This window comes from Silurus aristotelis, assembly GCF_946808225.1.
Source record: "Silurus aristotelis genome assembly, chromosome: 16".
Classification (NCBI taxonomy): domain Eukaryota; kingdom Metazoa; phylum Chordata; class Actinopteri; order Siluriformes; family Siluridae; genus Silurus; species Silurus aristotelis.
The window spans coordinates 9,864,230-9,873,614 of NC_139589.1; the positions used below are offsets into that span (position 1 = coordinate 9,864,230).

Consider the following 9,385-nt stretch of genomic DNA (forward strand, 5'->3'; position numbering starts at 1 on the left):
CGGTAGGTGTCAGCATACTCATCATCGCCATACTACTTAGTCCGCCGCCGAATTTTGTGCGTCATTTCCGTTAACTCGGATTTGAGCCAATGGCGTTGGTAGGAGGCAGGCGGTCCCTGTGCAGGTTTAAATGCTCGCGCGAACTGAACTCAGTGTGTTTAGAGTAAAGAGAAGATCAGACCCGGGGATTTACTAATAAATCCATAAGAAAAGCTGCTGCTACTGTGGAAGAAGAAAAAATGTCCGCTGAGAGGTAATTACAGCTTCTGATTGGGGTACAGTTTTGTAATGTTATTAGTGAGTGGTTGAGACAGTCGTACTCATACCCACTGAGTTGGATCTTTAGTTTGGGCTTCCAATGAGACTCGGTTTGGTTTTGTATTTCATTTAACCATCATTTTTACATAATTGAATGTAGCTTCCATTAAATGATGGCAGGTTGAACAGTAAAACTTGAGCGATGAAACTTGTAAGATGTGAAACAGTATCTCTGGTTTCTCCCTCCAAGCTTCTCCCGCGCCCCGGCCTTCACGCACAGCCGTGGTACAGCCGCTAAAGATAATCAACAAGTGATAGAATCATTGCACACAACGGATCTAATAATATAAGAAAGAGTGGTGCAACTGATCAGGCTGATCGTGTGTTTCATTTTCCCCCCGATTTAAACTTCTACTTGGTGCGCTTGAGAAGGCGCGCGCTCACAGGGGGCAGTTATGGCGGGCAGCACCATCAGAACGCGCGCGGTGTAACTTTAAAACTCATGTGTACAAGTTTTATACAAATGCAATTTTGTGCATTTTACATTTACTGTCTGAATTATTTCTATTTTATACCCAAAGCTTTGTAGATGCTTGAACAGGACCTCCAGGTGAATGTGCACATTGCAGGGGGCTAGTGTCCCAAATGGTTCCTATTCCATAGAGTGCATCATGTCGTAGAGTGTTGCCTCTTTTTTATTTTTTTTTTATATCAACTCCTTTAATTAATCCAACAAAGGTGCATGAGAGATTGAGTGGTGCATGAGTGGGGTTTAGAGCCACTAGTGAGACTATGGCCTTTTTTTTTTCTTTTTTTTTTTGTGGGTGTGTGGGGGAAGTTAATTTAATATTAAGTTTCTTAGTCTGATAGTTTAATCAAAACCACAATAGACTTCTCACCAGACCACTGAGCCGAATGCATCCTGCAGTGGGGAAAGTTCAGAAATAAAGTGTTAGGATTGTTATAAATGGCCAAGATGTTCCCAATTGTACACATTGAAACTATCTAATGTGAACACCTGGGTTACCTCTGGAAGTGTTTTTCGAAATTAAGTTCACAATTTAAAAGCAAAAAGTTAAAACACCCCAGATTTAGGAAGTAAAGAAAAACTCTATTCACAGAGTTTTAAGCTGAGGCTCTTAAAGTAGATTTGGTGACCCCTGGAGGTCCCTAATTGAATTTTCTTTAGTTGCCGAGTTTGATCTCTCTAGCCATCTCTTTAGCTCTAATAAAAAAAAACTTTCTTTTCGGCTTCTCCCGTTAGGGGTCGCCACAGCGGATCCTCCGCACGTTTGATTTGGCACATGTTTTACGCTGGATGCCCTTCGTGCAAAATGTCTGAAGGGTTTATTTATTCTGGTGTACTGTAATGCTTCTGAATGCTCCCCTGTCCCAGGCCTCTCCAGGAGCTGCCGTGCCTAAGTGAGAATCTCGATGGATCCCTGCTGTGCATGTCGCAGTCAAAAGCAAAGAAAAGACCATGTGTGTATGGAGACGGACTGCAATCTGAAAACACTCCTCACGAGCTCATCCAGCACTGGTCTCCTCCTCGCAAACAGCCGCGACCCTGCGCCAAGGGCAAAGAGAACGGCTTTGTGCTCGCCAGACGCCCCAGGAGGAGCAGAGACGCAGCAGGTCCGTTTCATTTCACTGTGGACGTTTTGCGACACATTTTTACAACCAGGCCATATTGACGTTTGTTTATCCGCAGGTGTGTTGTGTTGGGACACGCTTCCAGACGAGCTGCTGTTGAGGATTTTCTCTCGTCTCTCACTACAAGACCTTCTCAGAACATCTCGCGTCTGCAAACGCTGGCATCGACTGGCGTGAGTTCCATCCTGATGGTTTTTCTGTCGGAGCTTTCTCCATTTCAGGATGTTTTTGTGAACAACAGTTTCTAAAAGCTGTAAAGTCTTCACTGGAACCGTTGAGTGCAAAAGTTTGTGCAACCCCCCCTAAAATTACTTCAAGATGTGCATTTTATCTATTTCATAATGATCTATGGAAGGATATTTGTCTGAAAAGCTTAATATTGTTGTAGTTATTGATGCACTGAAAATACCACAGAAACCAAAGGGGTGATGGGGTTGACCAGTGGTTAGTTAGCAATGGGGTGACAAGCAGATCTAATTTGAAACGTTTGTGTATACAGGTTTGATGAGTCACTCTGGCACAGCGCTGACTTGGTAGGAAAAGCACAGCTGAATGGCGAGCTGGGGCAGGTGCTCACGGCAGGAGTATCAAGGCTGCGCTGTCCACACTCCTGCATCGGCGACCCCTGCTTTAAGAACACACAGTGAGTCGTGTGTGTTGGGTCTTCTTTTTTTGTGCATACACTGAAGTTTGGTTGTTGATGTTTAATGGCATTAAACATCGAGTATGTTGCAGACCCCTGCGTATCCAGCATTTGGACCTGTCCAGCTGCACCGTGGAGACGTCTGTACTGGAGGACATTCTGTCACGTTGCAGACGGCTGCAAAATCTCAGCGCGGAGGGTCTTGTGCTCTCCGATCCCATCCTCCAGTGCGTGAACGTAAATTGATCGAGCAATTGTTTGCACAATGAATATCAAAACGAATCGAGCTCATTACATTTCGTTCTGTTTGTGCAGATCTTTGAGCAAGAACACAGAGCTGGTGAGGCTCAACCTGTGTGGCTGCACTGGTTTCTCAGCTGACTCTCTGACTGAGATGCTTCAATCCTGCAACAAGTAAGACAGGCAGCGAAGGGGTTCAGGGGATGGGACTATAAGCAATCTGACATGCAAATTTTTTTGCTATAATTTGAATGAAATTCACTGATGCAAATAAAATAGTTTGATGTGTACACTGTATAGCAATACTGGGTTAGTTCTGGTTAGCAATGCCAGATAAGCCAGTTCACTGAATGGGAAAGAATTGAAATGTAAAAAATGATTCTGGAATTGAAATTGTTTTATTTTTTATTTTATGCAATCTGAATTCATAAACTTGGTTTTGTAGAAAAAAACTGCTGGTAATTAATTATATTGTTGAACTCACACCTGGTGTTTTGGATAAAAGTATCAATACTTTATGTATTTGTTGGTCTGATAATGTAATTGTCAACACGTTCCAGGGTTGAGGAGCTGAACGTGTCATGGTGTAACTTCAGCAGCGAACACGTTCAGGCTGTCGTTAACAGCGTCCCCTCCACAATCACGCAGCTCAACATCAGCGGCTACAGACAAAACCTCACCATGGAGGGTAGGAATCTCGGCTACATGAGCGAAAACTCATTATATATTCACAAATTCATCTCAGCATGATCCTGTTTGCACAGCGTTTAGTGCGGGGCTGCGGCTTAGTAAGCGAGTATTCTGCCGATTATTCCGTCGATTTAAAAATAAATATACTAGAAAACATAAAACTGGTCTCTTTTAAAAAGAACAAGTATTTTGTTTATTTTTTTTAGAAAAAGGTACATTTTATTGCTGCAATTGCACAAGAATATCTGGACACTAAATCCATTTAATCCATATCCATATAATTGCTGTATTGCATCCAAATGCAAATACAAATGTATAAATTAAAATATATTTAAATTAATTCCAGATATTTGTATTTTTAAAAGGTAAACAAATTGTATGGTGTTTTCTTTGCTTTAGTTTAAAATGATCCAAAACTTTAAAAACATTGTTTTCTTTGGCCTAAATCAATGAAAGCCCGTTTTTACCGCATGAAAAAAATTTTTATAAAATGTTTGGTTTTTTTTTCTCGTTTCCTCATTTCTGGTGCAACCATGTTGTCGGGCTGAAGTTTGACGCTGTTTGGTGTATAAACAAGGCTCCTCTTGTTCCGTCTCCTCCAGAGTTGATTGATACAGAGTTCTCTCCAGGGATCGGAGACTTAGTTTGACACCATGTGATTCTATTGATTTGTAGCCCATTTCATTTTAAATGTGTAAAGCCGTCTGGTGTTACAGAGGGGGGTGATGCTGAGCGATTGGCTAGAAAGAAGTCAAAGTTGCGAGAAATAAGTCTGAATTCTGCAAACTTAATTTTTTATTTTTTATTTATTAATTTTTTTTTTTTTTTTTTATGAATATTCTCTGGGCTGTTTTCTCTCCGTTTCTCTATTTTTCATTCTGCCGCATCTTCTGTGTTCACATGTCCAGAGCGCTCCAGAGTTTAGCGGGTTGTGCGCCAGTAATAATGGTTCATGGGGAAACGCAGTGCTTCGTGTGTAGTTAAATGGACTACACAAAGTATAATTATTTGCCTCAATATTCATTTAAATGACTCGAATCGTTTCAGCCCGAGTTTAGTGTTCGCTGAAATGAGGACGAACACAGGCATGCCATAAGAATGCAAATTTTATGATTAATTTGTCTGTATAGCTCAATCATATAGTGTATGTGTATATATAAAACTAGAGAATAAATATGTATGCGGGAGTGTGGGCGAGCGCCGGTTCGCAAGTGGCACATGCTGCTACGTTTGTCTGTCGCACAAAACTATATACTATATCAACATTCGTACATTTCTGTTGCATCGTAATCGAACCATTGTAACTCGGGGACCATTCAACTGGCATTTAAAGAAACTTGGCACATTCTGATTTTAAAAAGTACTCATTAAAATTAGTGTCGTTTCTGAATCAGACGTTATTGAATTTCATCCTCGCTATAACGGCCATTTTCTTTTTTTAGATGTAAAGGCTCTGGTGGAAAGATGTCCGAACCTCACGCATTTGGACTTAAGGTAAGGGGGAATGGGTTTAACGGGTTTTCAGTGCAGTGAGATCACTTTTTTTTTTTTTTTTTTGTAAACAGGCATGTAGTAAAAGCTACTCCACTGTTTCCCACAGTGACAGCGTTCTTGTGACCGTAGACAGCTTCCCCTTCTTGCAGCAACTCTCCTCACTGAGCCAATTAGCGCTGAGCCGCTGCTACCAGATTCACCCAGCAGCCCTCATGTAAGACACACACACACACACACACACACACACACTATGTATGTATATGTATAATATAATATATATTTAATTGTGTTTTAATTTATTTCCGAACGTTATCATTCAACACTTTCAGCCAAAGGGTGAATTTTAAAATAAATAAATATAGCATATTTTATTGTTAGACTGTCTATTCTGCCTTTTTCTATTTATTTTTAAAGAGATGTGCACTGTTAGTGTTATTCTGTGTTTTGATTTATAGAGAATTTGAGAAGTATGAGACTCTGCAGAACCTGGAGGTGTTTGGTCTAATACAGGACAACTCGCTGCCCATCCTGAGTAAAGGGTTGCCACGGATACAGATCAACACCCAGCCATTCTCGACCGTGGCTCGACCCACTGCGGCCGCACGGAAAGACCGCACGCTGTGGGGAATGCACTGTCGACTTGTGTATAAACCTTAACCGGGGTGACTTTTTTTTCTCTAGGATATTTTTAAATAAGAAATAGTTTTAAGTGATAACCTTGTGAAGTCACTGCTGTCGTGGCAATAGCAAATAGCATGTTGTTGAAACCTTCCTCGTATTGATTGTGTACAGATTGTACATGTGTATCATCATTTGCACATTCAACTGATTTCCAGCTCGTCGCTGTGAGGATAGAAACCGGTTTCACATGCTTTTTTTTTTTGTTACCACTAGTGATAAGTGCAGCTTCAGCAGGGTAAAGACCTCCACTGCCGTGTTGTTTTAAGTGTTTCCAAGTGTGTGGTTTTTTTAAAAAAAAAAAATAAAAAAAGAAGCAAATATTGAACTTCTGACAATTTTAGACCTTTTCAAACCATCAACCTAACTGTGACTTCTAGGTGCTTTAACATGTTCTTATAATGTTTTCTGTTAGTTTTAGACTAGATGTGTTATCATGTTTGTTTGTTCCAGATCCTCATTTGAATAAAGTAGAGAACGACAGGGATGCACCCATACGATACAGATATCAGAATTATGAGTACTGATCCAGACTAAAAAGAATCGCTGTGCTGAGTGGCACTGTAGTCTATACTGGTTGTATCCCATAATTACAAGTTTGGTGGTTCAAACCCTGACCATGCTGCGTCCTTTTCAAAAATCTGTTCCCGTCATTTTATCAGGCAATAATGTTTATACCATAGAGCTGTTATTCACAGTTCTGATTGGTGAGGTTTTTTTAAGACAGGAGTGCTGGCTGTAACTTGAAAGTGATCGAATTGCACAAATTTCTGCGAAAAAAAAATGGCTGCATAAAGCTGCTAGAACGAACTTGTTTTGCAGACATTTATTGAAAAGAAATCGATGATAAAGGCATAAAATGTGACTGTTTTTTTGGGGGGTGTACATATTTCAAAAATGCTTTGGTACAAGTGGAATGGATTAATTTTTTTGTTTGTTTTTAGAAAATAATAAACTAAAGTACAGCAGCTACTGATTATTCTCCTGTGTATGTGATCACTTATAAAATGAACAATTCTGATCATAACCCAGTTCCAAATGGCATTTTTACATTTTATTATATGTAAAGTGGATTAGAGGGGGAACTATGTCCAAAGTTTCAATCTTGATCTGTATCGAATTTGTGCATCCCTGTTTCATGTTGTATACACTGAATATAGTTTTTTGTTTTATGCATGCAAGAGTGTCTACTACAAATACGTACTGTTCCGTTCACATGAACCAACTGGATAAGGAAAAGAAAGGTTACCAATTACGGGGCTATTACGTAGCCATGCTGACAATCACAGGTCTGGTCCCTGATCCTCATCTTATGTCTTGACTAATCTGAAACACTGCTGTTACAACAAAGAGAAATTATATGTTAATACAATTGATTAGGTATGTTCTTTTTACCCCTTAAAGTTGTTCATTCAGGAAACCAGTTGACATACACAGACATTCCACTGTTTTAATGAAATATTCATTGTGAATAGCTTCAAAATAACAAGTCTCGAGTCTGCAAAGCACATCTACCAAATATTTCCTGGTTTATCTTTAATCTGTTCAAACATTTGTAGCAGTTTTTTTTTTTGAGCAATTCATAAGTCAGACGTTTTTGTGACCAAAATTCCTGGTGTATTGAAATCCATTGGTGTTTTCCACTAATTATGAACACAAGGAAACTTGAATCAGTTCTCTATTGAGATATTTATGGATATTTACGTTTGTTTGGATGTTCACCAATTTTAAATAAATGTTTGGTGCTTTAGTTTTGCTCTCTTTTTTTACACAAAAAAAAATGACCACACTGCATCACTGAGACTCCTTACGGTTACAGATTTAATAGGAAAAGAGCTTCTACGTAGTGTCTGAGTTTACTATGTGGTGAAGAAAAGTTTAATCTGAGTTCCAATAATTCCCCAGGCAGCATGTGCTTATGAATATATAAAGGTGCATCTTAATAAATTAGAATCTCATTAACAAGTTGATTTATTTTATTATTTCAATACGAAAAGTAAAAATTGTATATTATACAGATTCATCACAAACACACTGATATATTCCAAGTGTTTCTTTTCAATTTTGATGATTTTGGCTCACAATTAATAAAAACCACAAATTCATAAGACCAATCAAAAATAACTTTTTTGTAAATTGTTGGCTTTCTGGAAAGTATGTTAATTTACTGTATATGTACTCAATACTTGGTTGGGGCTCCTTTTGATTTAATTACTGCCTCAATTCAGTGTGGCACTCAAATCAGTCTGAAGCACTGCTGAGGTGGTATGGAAGCCCAGGTTTCTTTGACATTGGCCTTCAGCTCATTTGCATTTTTTGGTCGTGTTTCTCATTTTCCTCTTGACAATACCCTATGGATTCTCTATGGGGTTCAGGTCTGGTTAGTTTGCTGAACAGTCAAGCACACAGACACCATGCCCATTTAACCAACTTTTGCTGCTTGCTGGAAGTGTGGGCAGGTGCCAAATCCTGCTGGAAAATGAAATCAGCACCTCTATAAAGCTGGTCAGCAGAGGGACGCATCAAGTGCTCTAAAACTCCCTGGTAGACGGCTGTGCTGACCCTGATAACTTGATAAAACACAGTGGACCAACACCAGCAGATGACCAGAAGACTCCGCAAACCACTACTGACTGTGCAAACTTTACACTGGACCTCAAGCAACTTGGATTCTGTGCCTCTCCTCTCTTCTTCCAGACTCTGAGACCTTGATTTCCAAATGAAACGCAAAATTAAATTTTTTTTCATCTGAAAAGACGACTTTGGCCCCATGAGCAACAGTCCAGTCCTTTTTGTCTTTTGCCCAGGTAAGACACCTCTGATGTTGTCTCTGGTTCAGGAGTGACGACACAAGCAATGCGTCAGTTGTAGCCCATGGATACGTTTGTGTGTGGAGGCCCTTTAATCACTGACTCCAGCTGCAGTTCACTCTTTGTGAATCTCCCAATGATTTTTTTAATAGGCTTCGTTTCACCTTTTTCAAATTTTTTTCCCTTCCATTCAACTTGGATACAGCACTCTGTGAACAGCAGCTTCTTTAGCGATGACCTTTTTTGTCTTACCCTCCATGTGCAGGGGGTCATTGATCGTCTTTTGGACAACTGTCAAGTCAGCAGTCTTCCCCAATGATTGTGTTTCCTGAACCAGACTGAGACTCCATTTAAAGGCTAAAGTTTTTTTTATTAGCTGTGAGTAATCATCGAAAATGAAAGAAATAAACACTTGAAATATATCCGTCTGTGTGATGAATCTATATAATATATACGATTTTCACTTATTGTATTGAATAACTAAAATAAATAAACTTTTTAATGATATTCTAATTTATTAAGATGCACCTGTGTGTGTGTGTGTGTGTGTGTGTGTGTGTGTGTGTGTGTGTATATATATATATATATATATATATATATATATATATATATATATATATATATATATATATATATATATACAGTGGGTACGGAAAGTATTCAGACCCCCTTAAATTTTTCACTATTTTTTATTTTGCAGCCATTTGCTAAAATCATTTAAGTTCATTTCTTTTCCTCATGAATGTACACATAGCACCCTATATTGGCAGAAAAACACAGAATTGTTGACACTGTTGCAGATTTATTAAAAAAGAAAAACTAAAATATCACATGGTCCTAAGTATTCAGACCCTTTGCTCAGTATTTGGTAGAAGCCCCCTTTTGATCTAATACAGCCAGGAGTCTTTTTGGGAAAGAT

General features: G+C 39.1%; 1 protein-coding gene across 2 annotated transcripts; it reads left to right on the forward strand.

The window, feature by feature from the left end:
- Nucleotides 1–77: 77 nt before the first annotated feature.
- Nucleotides 78–6,466, forward strand: skp2 (S-phase kinase-associated protein 2, E3 ubiquitin protein ligase; the record flags this gene model as incomplete). 2 transcript variants are annotated; one of them, XM_083563489.1, is made up of 10 exons in its annotated part: nucleotides 78–253; nucleotides 1,655–1,893; nucleotides 1,970–2,084; nucleotides 2,411–2,554; nucleotides 2,647–2,781; nucleotides 2,870–2,968; nucleotides 3,355–3,482; nucleotides 4,927–4,978; nucleotides 5,085–5,192; nucleotides 5,434–6,466. In XM_083563489.1, the coding sequence occupies 10 exons, from the start codon at nucleotides 240–242 to the stop codon at nucleotides 5,633–5,635; spliced, it is 1,236 nt and encodes a 411-aa protein (XP_083419615.1). In that variant the 3' UTR covers nucleotides 5,636–6,466. The 2 variants fall into 2 exon arrangements, with proteins under 2 accessions (XP_083419615.1, XP_083419614.1); XM_083563488.1 differs by lacking the exon at nucleotides 78–253 and having other exon boundaries at nucleotides 1,638–1,893; nucleotides 5,434–5,969.
- Nucleotides 6,467–9,385: the final 2,919 nt, after the last annotated feature.